At 39.1% G+C, this 25,104-nt stretch overlaps 3 protein-coding genes across 6 annotated transcripts in view; 2 read left to right on the forward strand and 1 right to left on the reverse strand.

The window, feature by feature from the left end:
• The window catches only part of LOC142382522 (transmembrane protein 132D), a 30,344-nt gene extending 27,951 nt beyond the window's left edge, over window positions 1-2,393 (forward strand). Inside the window, exon 9 of the mRNA XM_075468496.1 lies at window positions 9-2,393. Coding sequence (XP_075324611.1) covers window positions 9-1,328 — 1,320 coding nt within the window. The 3' untranslated portion in view covers window positions 1,329-2,393. The remainder of the gene's footprint in view (window positions 1-8) is intronic.
• glt1d1 (glycosyltransferase 1 domain containing 1) lies at window positions 2,195-23,284 on the reverse strand. Of its 4 annotated transcripts, XM_075468497.1 has the most exons (14): window positions 22,782-23,284; window positions 21,649-21,800; window positions 21,402-21,507; window positions 20,976-21,017; window positions 19,808-19,859; window positions 16,204-16,240; window positions 15,713-15,769; window positions 10,498-10,596; window positions 8,891-8,940; window positions 6,693-6,736; window positions 6,235-6,355; window positions 5,580-5,678; window positions 5,058-5,126; window positions 2,195-2,653 (listed from the first exon to the last, which is right to left on the reverse strand). In XM_075468497.1, exons 1-14 carry the CDS (start codon window positions 22,847-22,849, stop codon window positions 2,501-2,503), a joined length of 1,149 nt encoding a protein of 382 aa, XP_075324612.1. In that variant the 5' UTR covers window positions 22,850-23,284; the 3' UTR covers window positions 2,195-2,500. The 4 variants fall into 4 exon arrangements, with proteins under 4 accessions (XP_075324612.1, XP_075324613.1, XP_075324615.1 ...); XM_075468498.1 differs by lacking the exon at window positions 20,976-21,017 and having other exon boundaries at window positions 22,782-23,280; XM_075468500.1 differs by lacking the exon at window positions 5,058-5,126 and having other exon boundaries at window positions 22,782-23,253.
• Window positions 23,285-23,406: 122 nt separating this feature from the next.
• slc15a4 (solute carrier family 15 member 4) overlaps window positions 23,407-25,104 on the forward strand; it is a 29,967-nt gene continuing 28,269 nt past the window's right edge. The window contains exons 1-2 of the mRNA XM_075468502.1: window positions 23,407-23,586; window positions 23,792-24,415. Of these exons, the coding sequence (XP_075324617.1) occupies window positions 23,843-24,415 (573 nt within the window). The 5' untranslated portion in view covers window positions 23,407-23,586; window positions 23,792-23,842. The remainder of the gene's footprint in view (window positions 23,587-23,791; window positions 24,416-25,104) is intronic.

Here is a 25,104-nt window from a genome sequence, read left to right on the forward strand (position 1 = left end):
TCTCTCAGGAAGCTTTGGTCAGTCCCTGGGTACAGTTCAGTGATGGCAGCTGGACACCTCTTGACATTTATGATCCAGCCTTCTACCGTCTAACAATAACATCTCTGGATCAGGGGGTGGTGTCAGTTCAGGGCAAACCTCCAGTTGTAGTGGCAGAAGGAGAAGGTGAAGGAGTGCTGGTTAGAGTAGAAATGTCTATCTGTGAGGCCTGCCAGAAGTCTAAACGCAAAACTACTGTGGCTGTGGGAAATGGCGGCCTGAAGGTCAAATTTCAGGTGAACCCTCGGCGGCCAGGCAGCAATACCCGCAGCCTAGACAGAAGCACAGTTGGTAACAAGGACAACAGCAGTGACTACGGGAATGACGGGGAAGAGGTGGACAGTGAGAGGAAGCAGAAAAAGCCATCTCAGGATCCTCCGTCAATTATCTTAAACTCAAATAAAGATGAGAGTGCCATTCAGAAGATCACAACCACGATCAAATCTACAGAAAGATCCAGCGGCAGCCTTGGAGAAGTCGGCAAGACGAGTAATTCAGGAAATGCAGACAGTCCTACCGGTGTGGTAAATGTCAGCCTCATGAGTAGCCCCAGAGACAGCAGCAAAGGATACGACTCAGACAACATGATAGCGGAGGATATGAGCAGTGTTAGCTTTACTAGCACTGTGAAAGCTCCTGGAAATCTGGTTAACTACAACAATTTCCCAACAAAGGTGGAGACACCTGTGCAGGACACAACGGATATAGAAATTGGTGGCGAAGAAGCATTTGCTAACAGGCCTCTCACAGATTTAGAGATTGGCATGTACGCTCTTTTGAGTGTCTTTTGCCTGGCTATCCTGGTATTTCTGGTGAACTGCATCTCATATGTTGTTAAATTCAGGCACAAGAAGCCTCCCTCTCATGCTCAGGAGACCACAGGGCACAGGCACGACTGGGTATGGCTGGGCACGGATGCTGAGCTGGTGATGACTATGCCAGGCAGCCCGATCCAGCAAGACTCCCACACCACAACCACTGTGATAGACATTGGGCCTGATAAGGCTGCCACTCTTGCCAGGAGGCCCAGTTGCTTGGCTCCTGTGACTGACTCTCCCCTCAGTGGCTCAGGTTTGCCCAGGAGCAAACACATGCAAAGCGAGTCAATCCCCTCGCCCACCAGCAAGAGAAAGAGAGTACAGTTCACTACATTTTCCTCACTGGAGCGCCAGCATTCACCACATCTTGCACCAAGGGAGAATGGTCATGGTATTCACTGGGTTGGGAAGGAGGACAGTTTTGAGGAGGAACCTCAAGTGCCCATCACAGAGCCTGGGGACCACTTATAACAGAGACCCTGATCAGACCTCGCATGTACAGTAGATGTGGCTTTGATCACCCCAATGCCTTTGTCAAGAATATGTCATTTTTGTAATAGGCCCTGCTCCACATTTCATTGACTATTAAGGCCTTTTACATGTACTGTATAATGTATATAATTAATATCAGCAAGTGGATGTTTTGTGATAATGTCTCAGATGGATGACCAGATTGATTCTTATTTACACAATATTTACAGACAAAATGTTAATGCTGCATGTGGATATCTTCATCTCAACATTTTTGTACTCACACACTGATATGTATAGAATACAAAGACATACCGAAAAAATATTTCAAAACACAAATATCAATTATAATAACAAGCCCAGTCTAAGATTTTTTTAACCAGAAGTCTGGCTTTGATTAAAAATAATTCCACAATTTGTTTCTATCATATTATTATTATTATTATTATACTCTTTTTCTTTCCATCGTAAGCCAATTTAATCTTACTTTTTCATTAAAACACTGGCCTCGAATCACTTAATTCCCCCCCAAAAAAGCACCTTCCACCAACTATTAGGAGGTATTTTGAAATGAGTAACATTATACAAGTCAACAACTGATTAAGATCTGTAATTTGTGTTGCAGGTTTTCAATCCATCCCATGACTCAAAGTGTTGCCAAACATAAACTTTGTTCAGCAAACTGGAAGGAACTACTTGCCACTTTGCCCTTTAAACAAATAAAGGTATTGGTGGCCCATAATGTGCAAGACCTAATTCTTGCATTCTTATCAGTCAGTAATGGGTTAGGACACAAATATATAATAAAAGAAAGATCATTTCACCCAAACATTTTCAGGTGACCCACCAGTCAAAAATGAAGACAGTTGAGTTGTCAGTTTCTCTTTTAATAAGCAGCATAATCTGTGATTTTGCTATAATTATATTACAATATTAATTATAATACAATATCAATTTCAATATATTAACATGACAGGCAACATGGTCTCTCTTTTGTTTGGTTGAAAGTGTCCTGTAGCATCATTTTCAGAGGCAGTACTGATAAGATATACAATTTTGTGCAAATGGAGATAATTAAAATACTCTACCTATATAATGGACCTATGTGATGTCCTGTTCTCTGCTGATGAAGTTCCTGAGAAAGTATACAGAGTTGTTTGAATGCTGTGGCTTTAAACTGAGAGCAGAGTGTCCACCAATCGCTGATAGGTTTCTCTCTCCCGCTTCAGGCTGTGATGCTCCTCAACGTAGACTTTTCCATTCCTCACCACTCTCTCTCTCAGGTCATGATCTGACAACAGCCTCTGAGATTGGTGCACAAATTCCTGGCAAAGATAAAGGCAAAAATCAGTCCCATTTAATGCCACTCACAGCTTGCCAGCGAAGGCGCCTGGAGTTATTTTATTTTAAAGCCTAAAAGAGAATCTTAGGCACAACAACAGAACTCCGACAGAATGATGTGCACCACTTAGATATACTTCAAGTGTCTGCCAAAAGTAGGAGATATTTGTGGTTTTAGATGCAAATATGGATGTCCAATAGAATAATTCAGTTTCTCTGTAATTAGCTGCCATCGTTTCCTTTGCTGTTATTTCAAAGGAAAAAAAGAAACTGCTACAGTTGAACAATTCTATCTTATCAGCTGTGAAAAAAGATAAAGGACAAAACTTTCCCGGTAAAAGGCACATTACTGATATCTGACCGAGACAGTGCATCCACGCAGAATTCTGAAATCCCAGTTGCTCATCGGTAAGACCAGCAGGCTGAGTTAAAGTTTCAACAAGTAATCTAACCTTATATTGCGGCATTTCTGCTGCAATGAGCCACACAAAGTTTTAGCCACTGCCAGTCATCAGGCCATTTCACTCTGCACTTCAGTTGATGTGATTATGCCTGGAGAGGCTCTTGATAGGAAACAGCTCTACTGTGTTGCAATTAGAGAGCTATAAATCCTCAGCAACAGAATTAAAGCCTAACTTATGAGCAGACTGCTCATAATTACATCAATCTTAAGCCTTTTTTAGACATGAGATACACAACTTTAGCATTCAGACATCAGTCACTTTCACATTCCTCGCTTTATTCAGACAAGCCTGTGAAAATGATAGATGGACGCAGTTTGTGCGAGATTACAAAAATCCACACAAGATTGCACGGCATATTAAGAGAGGTATAATAATAAAATCTTCAGAAATTCAGCTTTGTTATATTACCATAACAGTTCTGATTTGGCGTGTTGAGCCCACAGTTCTTTTGTAAAACGTGGAGGTGCTTAATGGAAGGAATGGAAAACATAACTTTTCTATAGCTTTAAACTTTCTGAAAAGTAGGGGTTTTCAAGCACAAAACTCAGACATGCATCTATTAAAGCTGCAGTCTGCAGGATTTGTTGTTGTCATACGTAAAGTCCTACTTTTTGGCATTTTAAGAGTTAACATGATCTATCAGAACGCTTGAAGTTGAAAACGGTGACCTCCGTAGTCGCAAAATGCAAGAAATGCTTATTTTTTAACCGAAAAATAAAAAGTTATTCAACTTCCTGTCCCGCCCCATCAAAACACATGAGAACTCGTGCACGTAGACGTGCACGCCAGATGCGCCTACACGACTCCTCATTCATCAACTCACCTGTCATTTGCGATCATGGAAGACACAGTAAGTAGACTAGCCCGTAATGAAGTTCAATAGTCCAGATAAATAAGCGTGGGGACGAGCCTACCTTGTATCGCGCGTGCACAATCGGTGATTGACAGGCAGCAGAGCCCAGCTCGTAAACGTGATTGGTTACCTTTTACCGGTCCGGTCTGCAATTTTGTAAACAAACCTGCTGGCTTTGGAGGGACCTAGCGGGACAAATAGGGGACCTAGAGAACTATTTTTTTTTTGTATTGGGGTATTTAATGTACTACTTTCAGAATCCCCGGACAGTTCCAGGCATTATGCTTGAAAAAGAGTTGCAGACTGCAGCTTTAAAGGGTATTTAATTGCACTAAAGTTACCGAGGCGATGTGAACACAAGTTAAATGCAATCTTTACTTCCCAATGAGTCAATTTGCTATAAAACTTCAAATCAAGCTAACAAATGCACAGCATTGTTTAAAAATGATGGCAGTTTAGAATGTTGATATTCATCCAGACATAGAACTGAAACTTAATTTTCTACTTTAAACAGAAATATATATAAATTATTATGAGTAAAACCAAGGGAGGAAAGTTTAGACACCACTGTTATTCATCTGTTTACCAACACACTCTGTCAGACTCCTAAAGTGGTCACATTCCAGTTAAAAACACCTCTGCTGCTTGTCTATTCATGGGACTGCAGCAGTTCAGACATGTGCTGTGTTGAAAATGATACATATACATCACTGGGACCTACCTTGTCAGATTACCATTGCAACATGTTATGGAGAAGCACCAGGGTACTCATTCAGACGTTACACCAAAAATGTTTGTTGCCACTGGATTAATGGAAAGCAGTATGCGTGAAAAAGGTTTGTAATGCAAAGTGCTGGATCAGGCAGGGAAGTTCACGTTTCTGTTTTAAGCTTTTAAGCACTTGTGTATTCATTATTTAGACACTTCGTCATTCATTCTTTTTCTTGATATCCCAGGTACTCATGTGAAGACGCAGAAACACTGTCAGTCAAAAAATGAGAAGATTTCAAAGCAAAATAAATCAATTAATAAATGTCCTGGGTGAAAAGAGGCTGGCAGACTAGCACTTACTGCCAGTGAGTTGAGGCTGGGGTCATAGTTTATCTGGCCCAAGTTGCTGAAACCATCTGTGTGAGCTCCCTGCAAACAGATCAGCCAAGCACACGTGCAGAGAGGACTTATCTCAAACATCACAACATCAAGCCACAGCATGGCGTCTTGACAACAGCATGTTTAAGCCGCCTGTCAACTGGCATAAGCTCATGTTTTCCTCCCCTTGCATCAAACCCCATTAAATAGCAAACAAAATATTTATCCAAGGAGGATCCTATTTTGTTTTTTGTCCTGCTTGCTGCTACATTATGTGATGCTTAATAAGCCGTTATGTGTGTCTTTGTTTTTCCCTAAAAGTTGCATTTTTGTATTCTTAACCTGAGCACACATGAAGTCATGACATAACGGTCTGAACATGACACACATCTTCAACCTTCACCTGTAGCCTTATACATACACTTTGGTGCCCATGCACAGTCAATGTGTTTATGGGTTTAATAGGACTTAACACAAGTGGTAACCGGGTCAGTCACCACATACCTGAGGAGAGGAGTACAGCAGGCCGGTGACCTCATGCTGCACCACAGCTGCATTTCCTGGTATGTTCCTTGCTAAAACAGGTACTCTGAGATCCATTGCCTGTTGGAGCAGAGAGAAATACACCCATAGTCATAGGCAAAACGTTTTGCTTTTTCTATCATTATTAGCAAAAAAAAAAAAAAAAGAAAATACATTGCAACTTGTACAGCCTGTTATTCTGTGTGTCAATGTTTATTCCTATGATTACCAGAGCTGGCAGTCTGTATCAGCTTCAGCAGATTGTTGAGTGTAATGTGCTAACATACTAATAGGACTTAAAGCCTTCGGTGGATTGTCTTAATTTAACGTTTATGAGAGATTAAGGGGATTTGGAAGTTTGGCTCACTCAGGAATAGAAAAATTGGAGTCAGGCAATTTATTTGAGTATTAGTCCCTAAAGTGGCCAGATAACATTGCAGCAAAGCAACAAACAGCATGATAAAAATACATGTAAAATATTCACTTCTTTAGATTCTTTGAAAAGGGCATTGGAAGACAAAACCTCAGTAAATACCTTGATAAAGCAAAACCCCATTATCACACTATCATATCTGCTACAGTCTATACTTGCTATTATATTATTATATTGTTACCCAAGCACCCTGAAAATGTTTACCTCCAAGATGGCTGCTGACATGCCTTCTGAAACAGAGCTGTTGACCACTGCAAAACAATGTGTCATAGCAGCATGAAGCTCCTGTTGGCTTCTCCCCTGTGCCAAGAAGACCCCTGTTGTTCTGCAGAGGCAGTGGCAAATCTCAGTTATGTATGACCCAGGGCCCACATAGATGTGAATGATGCTGAAGAGCAGTGGCAAGCCCAGGAAGGGACGTGTGGCTGCACTATGTATCACAGGCACAGAGGATCTGGGTGAAGTCTTAATCATACTGGGCAACTTGCTGCCTTAAAGGTCTTTGCAGTGGTGAAGGCCTTTAGCAAAAAAAACCCCTCAAAGATCAGCAATAATAAAAGAGGACTTTGGCTCTCCTCTCAGAACTGTATTCTCTTCATATTGTGTTCAGATAAATGTGAGCAAATTTAGTCAGGTGTGTTTGTGTGTGGCATGACACTTACCTGTTAACAACAGCTTCCACTTCAGCAGTAAACACAGGATCTATCTGAAAAATAAAAAAAGTTGAAACAGAACATACATACATATACATACATCCACACACACACACACATATATGTATGTGTATATTTATACACATATACGTCTTGTTAGGTTACCAGTATCTATGAAATCCCTCATGTCTGATTGTCAAAAGCTTTGTTTTCATCAAGAGTGCCAACAAAAACTTAATCGGACAGATAAAAGAAACAATGACCCAATCATTTCTATCATGAGAAAAAAATCATTCTCTGAAAATCCTGCATTTTCAGAGATTGGGGTCAGGGTGGGTGGGTGGCCAATCTGATTAATTGCGATGTTGGATTTGTGTGCATTAGCTTGTCCACCGAAAAGTCAAAGGATAGCAATTGGGTCAAAGATGTTACCAAGCAAACTGCTACTTCTTTCGTTCTCAATTTCTGTTCATAAAATGTCTTTATCAAATTTGTTTTTAAGATCATGTGCATTAAAATCAATAAGTCTGAAATGAGAGCATTTTTTAATCCTGGTGCAATCTGGGATTTATCTTATAGCTATTGCTATAATGCCCCTGCTGGGGCGATGGAATTTCCCTTGTGGATTCAATAAAGCATCCATCCATCGCCCTTTCTATCTATCTTCAGTATATATTGTTCCCCAGTAGGGGAGAGAACATCATAAAGCTTTTGCGAATGCTTATATTCTTTCGTATTTAATCAACAAACCCTTTACATAAAATTACATTTTATCATCTTATCATTAGATAACAAGATCCATATCTATTCTTCTTTTATACAATAATAATAATAATGAATAATATGGTGCACACTGTGGAGGTAGATAAAGCCCAGCCACAGATGAGCTGAAAGGTGCCACTGATGACAAACGTTGCTGACCTCATTTTTCTCTTAATGAGAGATGCTGCACAGCTAGAGTGCTTATTCTGCGGGTGAACTTACAGTATGTCATTATTGTGTTAATATGGCACGTTTCATTCTCCCTCTAGTTTGTATTTCCAGATTTTAATTGAACTTTTATTTAACTCTGATCTATATAATAATAAAGTTTTAACCACAAGGGAAATCTGGCCATCTTATAAACATGTTTGATAACAGTAACACCACCTGTGATAATGACGTTCTTTATTTCTCATATTAACAAACATGTCTCTACTGTGATTCAGAGTGAAATGAATCACGCATTTCTGCTTCCACTGAACCATTTTATCAAATGAAAGCAAAGCGAAGCAAAGCAAGAAGCGGCAGTGAGACAGTGCATATGCCTCTGGCTGTGCCTAATTTAGTTGTTTTAGAGTACAACTATAGCAGAACATACCTTTTGCCTGACACACCACTGTTAGAAAGGAAGAACAGATGCTAAAGTACTGTACAGTGATGTCAGATCAAAGCAAGTCAGAGGGATGAAAAGACGAAGACAACATACAGAGAAATCAATGAGAGTGAGATTGGAAATGAAATGGGGAAAAAAGAACAGAGAGCACTGAGGCAGCTGGTGTTGGCTGGAATATGACTTTTACCTCCACTAAGAAGATATCACAGTGCTACCACTACTTATTTACTTATTCATTTTACAGAAAACATTTCTAGAAAATGTTTTAAAGCCCAGTTATTTGCAGGCTATAATAGAAAAAAAATATAGTACAGCTGCTTTTTCTGAAAGAATGATTTGATTTGCTTGACAGGAAGCCATTTGGCCTCTGTAGGTGCTGGTAATGTCAGCGGAGATAAACAGGACAGAAATATGAAGCTGTGTGACTGATTGACAAACTGTACCTGTAATTCACACCTGCACATTTCCACATAAATCTCTATTTATGTGTGTTAAATTGAGGTAACTCTATACAGGTCATTAGTAAAAACAAGTGCAAATCTGGGGTTGGCAGTGGATCAGTGTAGCAAGTAGTGACACGCACACACTCACATGCACACACGACCACTGCTGTTGCCGATACTGAAGTCATTTCCCTCCAGAGCAAGCCTTTAATTCCAGCTGAACAGCTAAAGCCTGTATCTCTGCTACATCCAATTAGAGGCTGCCTGAATTCCCAGGAGAGGTTTTCTACAGACATTAAACAGCACGGAGAGTCACGATACAGAGTGAAAAAAAAATGGAAGGCACCACATAAACAAATAAATAAATAACTTCATGTTTAGCTGCTTACCTTTGGCCCGATAATCATCAATACATTTCGCTGATTCTCACAATGCCAGGCTGGAATACACAAAATTACACAGAGAAACGTAAAGAAAAGAGGTTTCTTTGGAGGGGGAGGAGCACAACTGATTTTTTAAATCTAATTCTTGGCTTTTCCTTTAAGCTTTAGTACAGCACAATCTAATCTCAAGAAACAGGGTGTGAAAATCCTCAGTTAATCCAAATATGTATATAAACTCTAGTGCTGTCTTAGTACTATAACTGTCAGCGACAACCTTAACTACTCTTGTCAATCAATGGCAAAAGGGAAGATACATATAGCACATATAAGTCAAGTCAAATCTATTTGTAAAGCACATTTCATGTACAAAACAATTCAAAGTGCTTTACATGAAATAATATAATATAAGATGCCCATGATAAATAGAACTATTATAAAAGAAAAATCTAATAATATCAATACTGCTAATGCACTTTCACATCTTTTTTCATCTAATTGAAACTCAATTAAGAAGATTTAACGTCATTTTTTAATTATTAATCCTTGGTGTGCATCGCTGGTTTCCACTGACACAAAGTTTATATCTTAGCTTTAAAAGGTTGTCAAACTTACTTTTTTCATTTTCAGTGCATACATTACTTAAGGGTATGAAGATATCCAAGGCACTCTTCTTCTTCGTTAAAAAGCTTTTAATAAACTGAGCTAGTTCATGGTAGAACTGATTAAAATTGCCAACATGTTTCGGCCTGCAATGGCCTTCATCAGGGCTTCAAACAAATTAAAAAAAACACACCCCACTTCCCTATATGCATGTAACGTCATGTTCAGGTGCGCGTCGCCAGGTCTCCAGACAATGCGCGCCTGTGAACGTGCGCGCCCTCTCCAGTACCCAAATCAAATATGGTGGACACATTACGGCCCTTACCACAGTATTCAAGAAACAAATACATCACAACAAATTCCTAAAACATTACTAGAACTACATACATAATATTAATCAAAGAAACGCAAAAAGACTTCTTAACCAAAAAGAGAGCAGATGGATTCACAATTTAAACGCCATGACATACCCGGGTTTAAATGATAGCATTGATATGATTGCGTTTCTTTGATTAATATTATGTACGTAGTTCTAGTAATGTTTTAGGAATTTGTTGTGATGTATTTGTTTCTTGAATACTGTGGTAAGGGCAGTAATGTGTCCACCATATTTGATTTGGGTACCTGCGCAAGCACGGACTGGAGAGGGCGCGCACGTTCACAGGCGCGCATTGTCTGGAGACCTGGCAACGCGCACCTGAACATGACGTTACATGCATATAGGGAAGTGGGGTGTGTTTTTTGAATTTATTTGAAGCCCTGATGAAGGCCATTGCAGGCCGAAACATGTTGGCAATTTTAATCAGTTCTACCATGAACTAGCTCAGTTTATTAAAAGCTTTTTAACGAAGGAGAAGAGTGCCTTGGATATCTTCATACCCTTGTGACAAGTTAAGTCTAACCAAAGAGCACCTTCGCACAACTGAATTGAACGCCGAAGCCCTCTGACCTACCTTCTTTGTCTGACATACATTACTTAAATTATAAAACATCTTATGGAATTCATAGTATACCTGAAAAAACCCGAACCAAATAGAGAGGGTCCTTGACTCTTCTGAGGCCACAGACCAATAGGAAGACTCGTAGATCATCCACATGCTCACTCCTTACACCTGGAGAGAAGCCAGAGACACAGAAAGACAGTGACACAATATCAAAACACAGCATAATGAATATTCCACATACATCAAGAGATAATGAAAGCAATACATCACCCAAGGTCATGATGAAAATAAGACAGCAGTGACTAATATGCTTACACAATACAGCAGGGAAATAGTCTGCTGCTCCAACATTGGCAGGTTGGAGCCTAATCATTGTGAAATGCAGCATCATAAGTGTACTCCCTGAGTGTTTGAAATCTAGATTAAAAAAAATTGGGTAACCCAACGGTTTTAAGAACTTCGCTTTAATTGAGAGGCAGCACTGTAGAATCGGCTCTTTTCCCAGAACATCCAACTCTCATGTTCAATCCTGAGATTAGTCAGAAACTGGCGGGCATACGGTTGTGCTCAATGCCAACAACTTCTGTAATGCACCTTACTTTGCAAAGGCAGCAGATTAAAATTCCCATCCTAATAACGTTACCCATTTATGAGGACAACGCGCACACACAGACCAGCTACTCAGTCTTAAATGTCTAATCTGTAAATGGAGCAGGAAATTTAAATGGGTAATTACAATGTTCTCTCTTTTTAGACCAGAAAGTCCAACACAGGTTGATCAGAAATACATCCTTAATTGCCCAGTGTACAGTAAATCACCTGCTCCAAATGACAGTGGTAATGACAATGGACTATGGTACAATGGAAAGCACAAACTAATGATATTAAATTATCATGTTGTGCAGCTTTGTTTTCCAGAATATCTGAAGAATTCAAACTTTGATGGCACAAAATTTAAGGTAAGTGGAAAATTCATCCTGATACGACGCAACGTTTGTATCAAATTTGATGGCTATCCAATCCATCTATGTTGTTCAGGATGATAAAAAAGAACAAAATAACAAACGCATGTTAGTATCGGCAGTAAAGTCTGAAGAACGCGAAAAAAGTCAGCATAAACTATTCGGAAACACTGATTACTTGCACAAAGTTTGTGCAAATCCATCTGGGGCAGACTGACATATTTTCCTGTGCAAGTACATGACATGCTGGTAGTGCTAAAACATTTCAGGCATTATCAAAGTAGGTTTTATGCTCTAGGGACCACGGACATCTGCACAAAATTTCATAGCAATCCTACTAAAAGCTGGATGTGCTTATGAGTAGTATATGCAGAAAGAACTCATGTAATGAAAAGATTTAGACATCATCAACTTTAAAGCCATGATCCAAAAAGGAAAAAAAAGATAAATGTTGAGATAGTTGTGTCGGCAATGATGCTAGCAATTCATGTGAAATATAAAAAGTGTACACACAAACTGGGAAACAAAATCTTTTTAAATAAAGCTACAAACAGATACCAGTATGTGCGAGTGAGCAGAGTCAAGTGAAATCCCTTCCTGCTAGATAAGTCCAGATCAAGAGGCTAGAGCAGCTCTTAATGCTGTTAAGAGGATCTTAAAATGACAGCGTCACGTCTGGGCCCTGACCCCGATTCCAGGAGCTGATTGTCGATTAGCTTTTACATTTATGGGACATATCAGAGGTCTTCGCACTGAGATAACTCATCAGGGAAGTTCAACATCCATCACTACCACAGAACAAGGTGCAGCAAAATTATATAGGATAGCTGGAAGCAAGACCTGCCAGAATGAGCAAGTAATTCAAAGAAAAGGGAAACCTTTTTTTGGGATCTGAAACGTAGTTCTTCTTTCCTCAGGAAAGAAAAACAAATCATATACAAATGATTTAGTTGTGCCAGGAGCAATGTTTATTTCTCTGCAGTTCTGTGAGTTATTTGTTAAACCATTACTTTGGTTGTTTGCCTTTGGTTTCAGAAAGACATTCTAAACAATGCCAAGACGTTTTAATCAATATCTCTGCACGGTTTATGCATGCATGATTTTGGGAGCACATATTCATCTGAAAAGCTTCTATTTATCTGTTGGCTGACACAGTATGATGCAGGGTACAGAGTATGTGGGGGAACACAAACAACATCTGAAAGGAACTTAAGAAAACCTAATCAAATAATCAAAACTATACAGATGAACAGCAGTAGAATGTCTAGCAGCGTATCTCTATTTAAAAAACAATCTACAACTAATTTTACATGCAAACACACAAATCAAAGACACATGATTAAATTGCCACCGTAAAAAACCTTTTTTAAAATGACCACATCAGGACTATGTTGTAGAAGTTAACCATCTATTGAAAAAGTGAATAAATAAGACATCCCTTTACATCTTAGAAAAAAATTTAAGTCAGTGCCCACTTAAAGAAACACAAGAGAAGTTTGTGAACCTTAAAACAGTGCTTCTGACTCATTTTAAAATCCTTTGTTATGCACATTCCCCGGCCTAAAACTGCCCTGGAGCGTTCGAGGGCCTCTGAAACATGACAACAAATGAATGTGTTACATTCATGTGGCTTACAAGGAGAGTTACATTGGTATTACAATTCACAACTGTAGGCGAGTACCAAAGAGCAAAACATCTGACACATTCTTGAGCATTATTTTAACCGTATGACTGGGCAAACACGAACAGAAGCATTTGTGCTTCTGCTGCTGGTTAGAATCCTACAGAGTTTAAAATGTGTCAAAACGTCTTCCAAAATTGAGTCTTTTTGTTCAAATATGGCAGCAACATACACACAGCACATTTAAAATGCCCATGATAAATATAACCATTATAAAAGAAAAATCTAATAATATCAACACTGAAAGTAATAAATTGCTGTTTGGTTCCCACTACAGTTGTAGGATATAACACTGCTGTCATATAAGCAAACCTTTGTGTGAGCTCTGCAAATGTACAGGCATATACTGTATATTATTTGTTTTGTCATCCTGAATAGCCAACAAAGATGTTAAACATCCATGAAGCAAAACAGTGGTGCAGGGCTGGAAACCACAGCCGTGAACTGCGGTCTCAGCCCCAATGCGTTCTGGGATAGTTTCAGGAGCGGGAATGTGTATGACAAAAGTCACTGTACTTCAAAACCAGTCAGAAGCACTTCGTGTTAACGTTCACAAACCTCTCCGGTGTTGCTTTAGGGTGACTTAAAATGAACTTGACTCAAACAAGATGCTATGGCTCCAACAGTGCATCCTGACCATATCCAAAGACACATTACACTTTTAACCTTCACTCATGCTTTGAATTTGAATTCATTTTGGCAACGCCGATAATTTTTCTGAATAATTCATTACAGATGAATGCTATTTATGAGCATCAAGAAACTGCAAAATACTTGTTACCCTACACACCCTTTAGTGACGCAAAGTATCATTGCTCACTCTATGTGCCGTACTTTATCTGTCCCCTGTATCCCACCAAAGAGACAGTATACACAGTCACATACGCACAGAATGGCTTTCATGGGCTGACATTCGGTGTATTTCAATTCTTAAGTCTGAAGCTTTGGAATGCACATGACATCCCTAACACAAGGAGACATGAGGTATAGTCACGTATCTCAATTCAGGTAAGATGATTGATCCTTTTTTATCTTCCCCAGTTGAATGCTTTATAGTGTGCCACTGCAGTAACCGTCCACACACAGAACATGTTCATTCCCAAACCACCAAATATCTTCACTTTGCACGCCTATATACAATATACTCTAGATTTTACTATTTAGAAATTATTAATATATGTTCCACCAGCTAGAAGGATGAAAAAAAATAAAAATAAAAATCAATGTGCAGCAAGATCTCTGTGTAGAGGATGCACACAATGGATGGTGCCCCCTGCTGAGCCATGATCTTGTGTGCAGACAAAAGGGAGGATGAAAGCTGATGGGGGAGAATGCAGGTATGGCAGAAGTGAAGCGGTTTTGTTCTGAAGAGAACTAAACATGAGCAAAGTTGCTGAAACTCATTTCTGAAGATAAACAAAGCAGGTTGTCGAGGTTTAACCCTCTGAGGTCTATGATCGCACCGGCGTCATCAGATCGTATGACGTCATTACGGCTCAGACCCCAGAGGGTAAATGCAAGATGACAGAAAGATTTAGACTGCAAAAGCCAAAACCACAATCAAATGCTTTAAAATGGTCCCATGTTTTAAGCACTGTTCTTCAGAAAAGTGCATTTATAACACAGTACAGACTACGGGACTTTTGCTGAATGGTGAAGCTTTCGGCGGTGGGGGCAGCATTCGCTAGTCTCTTTAACGTCCAAACAAAAATCCAAAGTGTGAGCATTTTTTTTTTCCATCTAACAAAACACCTACATCAGCCCACATGCAGAAAGTGGAACAATGTTCGGAGCTCTATAAACAGTAATGAGTCAGATTACAGAGTTTTCATCACACCTAAGTAATCGCACAAAAATACAGACTCCTTTTTCAAGAATACCAAATGGAGAAATGAGAGTGGAAAATCAAAATTACTTGCAGCCATTGTGAAACATGATAAATGGCTCTGGCTTTGAGAGCTATTTATCATATGTTCCTCTCAGTGCTCGGTGGTGTTCTCTATAAGCAGTAATATACTTTGGGATGGACATCATGAAATGTCGGGAAATGAAGGAGCAGAGAAGAGAATGGTCATCTTAGTGGTGGTTTCACTGCAGTACACATCACACCTGGAGTTAATGTGCATTTTCATTATGCAGTCATAGGTGGCACGGCTTATGTTTTAGAATACACATTCATACATTTCCTTGGCAACGCAAGATAATTAGATTACCCTAGATACAAGTTAATGCCAGGGATGAACAGGGCCTTTAACTGATGGGGTGAACTCAATATGAGAGACAGATTTGTTGAAGTTTGCTTGAAGTACATAAGATGTTGTGAATTCCTCTAAAATGTGGCACACTTGTGTATAGCTGTGTAACAGCAACATTTGTTTACAAAGAAGCTAACTTATTGAATGACATCTTTAATATATCAGACATCAAGCACCCATCCTATTGATCATTTGTAGATGTGTACAAGCTCTCTTTCCAAAAATCTGACACATAGCTCTTATGATATGACCACAAACTAAAAATCCCTATGTGTAAACTGCATGCTTGACAAATCAGAGGATCCTCCTTTTTCTTAGGCAGTGAGACCTGGAGAACACTGAGCAGTATCTGGAATGACAACAAACTGTAGAACAGAAAAAAATACCTGAGCTCCTCAAGAATTCAGTCCAGCAGATTTTCTGGTTCACTTCCGTTTGGATACCTGTAAAATAAACAGAAGCATATAAAATGCCCTTGGGAACTTGAGGTGGTGTATTTTGTACATGAATGCAAACAAATTAGGAGTGATCCAACAGAACATTTGTGTGCTTTCCATAAAAAGTACTTCAGTGTGAGTGGCAAGACAAAAAAATAGGCTTCCACTGGTAAGGGTTCAGCCATACAGCTGGCCCTGGGGCTCTTGTGTAATCTGTGAAAGGACACTATTTACCCAGAGAGGCTACTGGTGGGAAACAACATAGAAGAATGATTCAGGCTGTCCTGCATGACATGGTGGCCAATAACAAGAGTAAATGCAAGTCTGTGCTTTGGGAAATATGATTATGGAAGCAGGAAAAACGAAAGTCAAACTGATTGATCTAACACAGGGAAAGTCAGGGAAATATCAGGCCGGAATGAACAACCTGCGGAGCTTACCTTGGGGCTGGACATAGATTTTATTACTCTGGGAAACCTTCAGTGAAGAACAAAAACATTAAAATTCCATGGTTAAACATGTGCAAAAACACATCACAGTTCTAAATCAATCAGTAATTACCAGCAATGTTTGTTTGTACAAATGACTTTGATTGTTACTGCCTGTACTGCACTCTTTCTATGTCAAACCACAGAAACAAAGGTTTAATGTTCTTTGTGCAGCAAGCGCATTTCAACAAAATACAAACTTTAGAAAAGGAGTCAGGAGAGCAGCTGGTAAGATAATGGCAGTACTACAAATTAAATCAAGGCAGAAGGAAAAATAAATTGACTGAATGTTATCACTCCAGATCCATCCTCTATGTGTGTTTTGTGCCACAACAGAAAACCCAGCAATGCCTTTTAGTGCCTGTCTTTTCTGCTTTCTGTCAGCACTTAAAAAACCGAGATAAAGCATAACACTCGTCTCAATCAGCTGTCTATTCTGGAATCTAATCTGAAAATAAAACACTGTAATGTTGTTTTTATGTCAAACTATTACACGACAGGCCAATATTGTGTTTGTGTAGTAAAAAGCCCCTGTGTTGTGTTTATTGATGCTGTCAGGCTCCAACCCTCTGTTGATGTGCAGTGAAATGCAAACAAAAACTTTGTTGTAGCTACTTGGTTTTTCACTGCAGCGTCGTTCCAAAAAAAGTCATCTGATTAAGCTGAGACTCAGAATCCCGTTTGAGTTCAAATAGTCCCCATGACAACCAAGTTGACAGGCTCAAGTATTACAGCCAATCACAATAACGGACCAACATTATATAGCAGACTGCATGAGCAAAACCACAGACTGTAAATATAAGATGGATGTAGCCAATTGCGCTTGAGTAATAAAATCAGGGACAAAGAGCATTAAACTTTGATTCCACAGTTAAAGGGCAGACTCTAAAAACTAACTTCTTAATAGTTAATTAATTAACTAATCTAACTTTTTACATCTATTGTGGCTTGTCGATGGAAAATGAAATAAAAAAAAAGACTTCATCGTTAACAAGCTATTGTTCCATTTTTATAGGTCAGGGTATCTGCACATTTTTTAATCATAAATATAATAACTTTTAAGACCTTTTTAAGACCTCTAAGAATAAAAATTAAGACCATTACCACGGCAAAAATATATATAAAAACTACACTCTAGGCTGTTCGGTGTTGAAAAAAAGTCCAGTGTGAAATGTGTGCTTCAGTGATACTGAATCAGTGTGTCAACATGATCGCATAAGATTTGAACGCACAAGGGAACACCACACACTACAGGACAATCGTGCCCAATTGTCACACATCTGCGAAGGAGCGTGTTTTCGCTGCCATTTGTCTGTCTGTTTGTCTGAGGCTCTGAGCAAAATAAATCTATAATTGAACCTAATTTTCGAATTACTGTGCTTTTACAACTAGCAAAACGATTTTACTACCCAAGTTAACTTAAACCAGAACTTTGGACAATTCACGTGAAGCACAGACTATGGACAGTGACTTTGCAGCATAAACCACACGACAAAATCAAATTTCCTTCGGGATTAATAAAGTATCTCCAATCTAATCAAATAAATAAAAACGAGCACAGACCGCTCATACAGTCAATGGCACGTAGCTACCCATAGAAAAAATACACACTCACACACATCATACAACGTGACTATCGACTGCTAACAACCATGATCAGTAACCTACACAAACCCAGACACATAATGGCTCGGCGGCCAGCAATCGGATAAACCAATGAAGTGAATCAATCCTGTGAAAGAATGAAAACAAGTGAATGAAACCTGCACTCACCCATTATGAAGTTAACTCTGCCAGCCCCGACATAATCTTGCCCCTGCTCAGCCAACACCTTGACGTCAGGTATGTTTGGTAACGTTACTGCGGCTAGCATTAGCAACTAGGCTGCTAGGCTTGCTAAATCTGTAAGCATTAGGCTACAGAAGAAAGCTAGTATTTTTAGCTACGTTATATTATCATCTTTCTTCTCGGCTATAAGTTAACCTTTGTTTACGGCCACTGGCCCTAACCTGACGCGCTAGCTGTCAAATCACCGGAAGTTTTCACCGGAAGTACTGGTGCACACACAAAACGTCAGCGGTCGCCATATTGTGCACAGAGCAATAGAAAATCGTCTCTCCAGACATATCTTTCTTTCATTTCGCCTAGATGAAATTTAATGCCACTCTTCGAAAATCGGCGAAATTTAAGATATTTTAAGACCTTAAAAAAAGTATTTTTTATTTAAGACTTTTTAATACTTTTTAAGGATCCGCGGAGACCCTGTAGGTTTGTTTGGATGCTAGTAGCCTTTATTTGACAGTAGGACAACAGTGAAAGGGGGCAGAATGAGTCATGCAGCAAAGGGCTCCAGGCTGGGACACAAACCCAGGCTTGCTGCTTAAAGAACCTTCAGCCTGCGTACATGGGGCAGCTGCTTAGCTAGTGTCCCACTTTACTGTTCCTTCTTGGTAATTAAAACATGCCAAACAGAGGAGGCCCAGCTCCACATCAGTGTGTGCTTCCATACATCAAGCTGGCATAGTGGAATCAGCTCCATTGTGATCATTTCACTTCTGTTACTAGTTCCGGTGTCAGCAAAGAGGCATATCAGCAGTGGATCAACTACAACCCACACATCCTCTCCACTTTTACACATGACTCCGATGCACAACGAAGGCGCATGGGTCCCAGCTTGAAATGTATAGGTGAAAAATCCTTTTGGCTTCAGTGGCATCACATTCAAAAACTGTAATTTTTTTTCAATATCAATAAACTTTATCAAAAGTCACAAGACTTTATTTTTCTAATTTCACTACTTTTGATCGGACAAAACATTTTTTGACAATAATTACACAGTTACACAAAACAGTGGTAATTTTGTCCATTTAGCTTTACTGTACTACTCTCTAGCTCCACCCTGATTTCCATATATGGTTATTTCTGGCTTTAAAAAAAAGGTGAGGGCTAACAAGGTAAACTCCTATGGTGGCTTTTTATACAAAATCTGGATAATCTGAAACAATTTAACTTCATGATGCGTTTCAGGTACACCTTGTAAAATTTGACATCTAAATCAAAATGTACTTCAACTCCTGCAGGAATTTATGGCACATTAAAGGCCACCTTGTAAAATTAGCAAGCAATGCTTAAATGGACGCAACTGTTTCATTGAAATTAGAATATTTTTGTTTCACTTCATGTATCTGTAATTTCTCTCTAGTTCTTTTACAAATGCTCCATATCAAACCAGTGCTCAAACTGATATGGTTGACTAACACAGAAAAGGTACCTCCATAAAAGTAAATATTTAAAATTGCGTAAAGCCATTCTGTCTAAAAATACCAAGATATAAGTTTTCAGCCATGTCGCTCAGCTATAACTGTTAATCAGTCATTTTACACCGTGACCGTTCAGCTGCGGAGAGGTACAACTCCCTTATTTCTTCTGTGGCACATTTTGTGTACAACCCATTACAACATTATCAATATCTCCCGGAGTAAATATCTGACATTTTTTGCTTCATCTTGACTGAAATACTGCTGTTAGTGGATCAAGAATAAAAGTGGAAACATACCAAGAATATTTCTGCCTCTTCTTTCAGTTTGTCAGTAAATGCAACAGCAAACCTGATTGGGGATTTGAAAAAAAAAAGAAAGAAAACGGAAAAGAAAAACTTCATCATCACCGCTGTAAACACAGCAGACATTTAATCAGAACAAGAATCATTGGAGGCAGTAAATCTTAGTGGTTTTATAAGAAAAGACGATTTTGACAGGGGGGGGGAGGGCTGCAATATCAGTCAAACATGAAAGCCAACAGGCTGGAAATGACAGCAGAAAAAAATGAATGCGTCTTTGAGAGAAAAGAATTTCAAGCTGAATACACAAAGAATACAATAAGAAAAATTTAAGGTAATGTAGAGCAAAAAACAGCAGGGGTACATTAATTTGCATGTGTGGGAGTGCATTATTAAATGGGCTAACAAAGTCTGTGTGGTGACTGAATTTCATGATCAAGGTTTGTGTGAGAAGACACTAACAATGGGAGGTGCATGCATTGAGATGTCTGAATTTGCACGAGCTGGATCTCCCCATTTCTGCAAAAAGACACTTTATACCTAAATAAATACATTTCCTATCACTTCTTTTCATCATGACACAAAGAAACACAGTCTGATGTTAGGCCAGAGGACTAGATATTGATAAGTATTTATTGTTAAACTATGGGAGGAGAAAACGCACAACCTGCACAGCTGGAGCTTGCTTGCATATGCTCAGCCTCACTCTTTCATGCTGTACTTCAGGCACAGGATGCAGTATAGAGATCCAAACCTTATGTCAAATGAATAATTGAGTATAACTTGACTATAGCAAACTAATTCAAATTCTAAGGCACAGTTGTGGTAAAGGAGAAAATTAACTTTGGGTTGAGCTTATACTGTACCAGCTCTATACCTGCACTCTATATCTACCCCTGTCACCTCTGACAGCGCCTGAGTAGTGGGTTCCCTTCTATGCAGCTTATTGTTAGCTTTGATGTTAGCTGTACTGTTATATCCTCATATTTAAGTCACTTTGGATAAAAGTGTCTGCCAAATGCATAAACATAAACATAAAGAGCTGGAAATATATAGCTTTGTTAGTATCTCAAATAAAAAAATAAAAAAATTACACAGTTAATGATATTAGAAGTTGATTCAGTTCATTTGAACAATGTGAATCAAGATATGTAAGCACATTTACTTCTTTCTTGCACTTCGAGATGGCAACAGCTGCATCAAACTTCTACAAAAGGAAGTTTGCAAAGAAAAAGTTATTGTACATTATTCTGTGCATATTACTGATAAAATGTTTCTCTATCAGTGATAACTGGCTGACATTTTAAAACTACTTTAGTGCAATGTTTATATTACTATCCCAATGTGTAATCATTTGAACATCATCAGCTGGGGTTTCTCAGAACATGCCTGCTTGCTTTGCCACAGCAGGACAAGCATAGGTATAATTAATCAAAGTAAAAGGGGCCTCTCCTTCTCTCCTAAAAGTTTATGTTTGGAAAAAGGTGTACAGTTTATGTGATGCACTCAATCAAGGATTAAAACTGACTCATTCATGTTGTACTTCTTTGGAATTAAGAATTCTAAAATAGCAGTAATACAGCAACATCACCTGGCTTTCAGTAGCACCTGCTCCATAACCGCACGCTTCTGTTCAACTTTCACATCTTCATTTATGTCTGTTCCACCAAAAATGACACCAAAGGGTACTTGAATGTCTGTTGAAAAGAGCAGACATGAAACAGAAAGCTAGTGACATTCATTGGGCACATATTTGCAAATGTGTTGGCTTGGGGTTATTCTGATACATGCAAATAACAAAATGTTAGAACAACTGATAAGTTAACAAGCATGTTTACCTAAGAGAAGTCTGCCTGCTCTGAACAAATGAATAGCCATTGCACCCCCAAATGGAGGACTTCGGGCTAGTAGATCTGCCACATCGGCTGGGGATTGAAATTCTTCTGCATCTCTGAGCTCACAAGTGTGTCCTGCTGATTCAATGTAAGACCTAAAAGGTAAAGCACACCTGATTAAGGTTGGCTGGGAGTGGTGAAATGTAACAAGAACTGTAATTCAATACAAACTTGAGGTGAATGTACTCAAGTTTGGCGTTTTCCTTTCATGCCTACTTAATCTTTTATTGAATACTCTACGCTCTACTTTACTACTTTAGCCTGACAACTTTTTTCCAATGTGTTCCTTTACAAATCAAAACTTTTTATATCAAAAACTTTTTAAATGTTTTTTGTTAAATTTGATGATTTGTAATTTAGTCAGTAAACTAAAAATACTATTGCCAAATATTCTAACAGTCTGTGCTTCATTTTCTGAATTCATAGAAACCAAACAATCAAATAGTTTAATGTAAAACATAATCAGCACATATATCCTTAAAGCAAATAATCAAAAGTTCAAAAGAGCTCCTCCTTTTCCAACTGCAACTATCACACTTAAGATCAATGCATTGGTGATCACTTCATTAAAGTCTATAGGATCTGAGTAGATTTAATATACATATGAAATCAGCTATCAAATATGTAGATAGCTGTGGTGTCATAATTTTAATGCATTTAGGAGAACAAGTTAAATGATCTAACAATATACTGAAATAAACATCTAACGTCTTGCAGATTTTAGTGATATTGCTCAAGGCAGGATTTTCATTTGTTACAAAGTCATTCTAAAGTATGGTTTATGTAGTTTCACTGAGGTAAAGGATGTGAGTACTTCCTCCCCCGCCAGTGGCGACGAGAGAGCTCACATGCACGAACGAAGCTACAGTGTCTAAAATCCATAATAAAGGAAACCGCATAAAGATGAGTCGTAGTGTCAGAGGTGATTTAATGCAGACACAGTACAACAAAGTGAGGAGTTTCCCCAACGTGCTTTTAACATTCAACTATCCGACTGCCAAGCGGAGTCTCACTGGCTACTGAATAAGTCACAGCAGCTGCTGCTGCCAGCCACACGTCACATCACCGCAAATTACCTGATTCTCTCGGCTGTAGTATGATTCCCAGTTTTGGGGCTGAGACAGGCGAGAAATAGTAATTTCATATCTCCTCTAAAAGCTGCTTTGTCAAGCTAATTTGTGAAAGCGAGGCGGAATGAGACGGCAAGCAGAACCCCAGCGCCTCAGCCTGCTTGCTTAACTGAGCTATTATCACATTTCCTGGACCCATGCCCGTCACTTACACGTAAGTTAAAGCTAACAGAAAGCAACACACGGCTATTGGTGTTTGGCATAGCACCACGCTGGAAATGTTTACAAGTCCGTCTCTTATATCAACCCCTGGAAACACACGCCTTTGTTGGTGGATTATTGCCGGCACATTTCTGTAGTTTTGCTTCGTAACAACCATTTAAGGCCAATAAAAGAAGACTGGATAACATTCAACTATTCTGGACACATTTGTAGAACCGTATGAGGTTTCTCCGAAACAAACCAAAAAATGTAAAGCCACAGCAGTAGCATTTCCTTCTTCTGGCGGTACACCGGATGCGTGAAAGGAACAAGTTTCTAAAGCATATGGATAGACCGTTGAACGGCTCCTCTCAGCAGGCACACCGCCCAGTTTTATTTCTGGATCGTCTCTGCAGTGACGCAAGTGTGACAGGCTGTACTGTGCTGTGTCACGCGGTAGTACTGTGACACTTTTTTTTTTTGTTGACTTCCAGTTCTCCTTTGATAAAGTATCAACTTAAGACTAAACAAACTAGACATATTAACGATTGACGTTAACTAAGTTAATGAGGCAACTGAAGACCACTGAGAAGTGTTTCAGTAGTTAAAGGTAATGTAAATGCTATCGTTGTGCTACAGCTAGCTTAATGTTTCTATTTAGTCTTTGTTTTTTTTATATATATGACAAGGAAGGGAATTAGTTGGACAATCCAGATGTTGTGATTTCGGCCCTTTTGAATGTTTCCTTTGTGAAAACAGTGTTGACAGCTCATACTTAACATGCTTAAATCCCGTTGTTTGTATTATTCATGCAGGCTTCAACTGACTATTCGGGAAGATACCCGTTTCCATCAACTTGTTTGAGAATGGCTAACAACAGGGATGCCAGTGAGAGCACTCCGCTTTTGGACTCAGGAAACAGACCTTTACCACCCTCAGTCTTCCAGGGAAGGAGACTAGCATGTGCAGCCATCCTGCTGGCTGAATCATTAGAAAGGGTTGCATTTTACGGCATCACATCCAATCTGGTTCTGTTTCTCAATAGTAGTCCTTTCTATTGGGAAGGTACTCAGGCGAGTCAGGCACCTCTGATGTTCATGGGAGTAACTTACCTCATTTCACCATTTGGAGGATGGTTGGCTGATGCATATCTTGGAAAATTCTGGACCATTGTTTCAAGTTTGATCCTATATATTATCGGCATGCTGTTCTTCCCATTCATTTCAAATGAAGACACCAGGATAAGCATGTGTGGAGAAGAGGTGGCGTTTCCTGTGCAACCCGCTGAGTGTTTGAGCACAAACAGTACCCCTCCAAGAAATGTAACCTGCCCCATCCGCACCGCATATTGTGGCCCACTAGTTTACAGTGGACTTTTTTTAATTGCATTGGGTGTGGGTACTGTGAAGTCCAATATCACTCCATTTGGGGCAGATCAGGTAGAGTATATACAATATTATTCTCACACCTCACACTATTCATAAAAAAAGAATGCGTTTAAAGTCAGTGTATGAAATGATTTATCTGTGTTAGATTGGGTATGCTGTGTGACACTGAGGTCAGACATGTGATCAGGTCTGTTGTACCAGGACGTTCCACTTAGACAAGCATTTTCTTGATCATAAGGGCCAGTTATAAATGCAGTCATGTGAAATCCCATAAGTTTTTATTTTTATTTTTTATTATTATGTTGACGTGAAAACGTGATCATCTTAGAGACGGTGCCTACAGGTAAAGGTTGTATACTTAAACAACACCTCTCAGAAATTCAGTAAGACCGCCCTTGGCCTTTGGTGATATGCACCAATCCCATCAGTTCTGTTCTTCTCTTCATCGCAAAATGTTCACAGATGCAAAATATCTGAGCAGTTTCTCATGTATACATACAATATACATTCCCGTATTGAGAGATGCTCTCTTGTTTTTTTTTGTTAAACTTTTAAACAGATTTTCTCACAGTATCTTCAAGCACGCTCTGATATGATGCTGAACTCATACAGTTCTCAGAGATGGCAAAGAAATCCCAAACCATAACATTTACACCTCTATGCTTCAAATATGCATTAGGCTTCTTTTCCTGAAAAACTGTCTAAGCTCAGCACCAAGCATGACTACTGTGCCTGAAAAA

The sequence above is a fragment of the Odontesthes bonariensis genome, chromosome 6, assembly GCF_027942865.1.
Source record: "Odontesthes bonariensis isolate fOdoBon6 chromosome 6, fOdoBon6.hap1, whole genome shotgun sequence".
NCBI lineage: Eukaryota > Metazoa > Chordata > Actinopteri > Atheriniformes > Atherinopsidae > Odontesthes > Odontesthes bonariensis.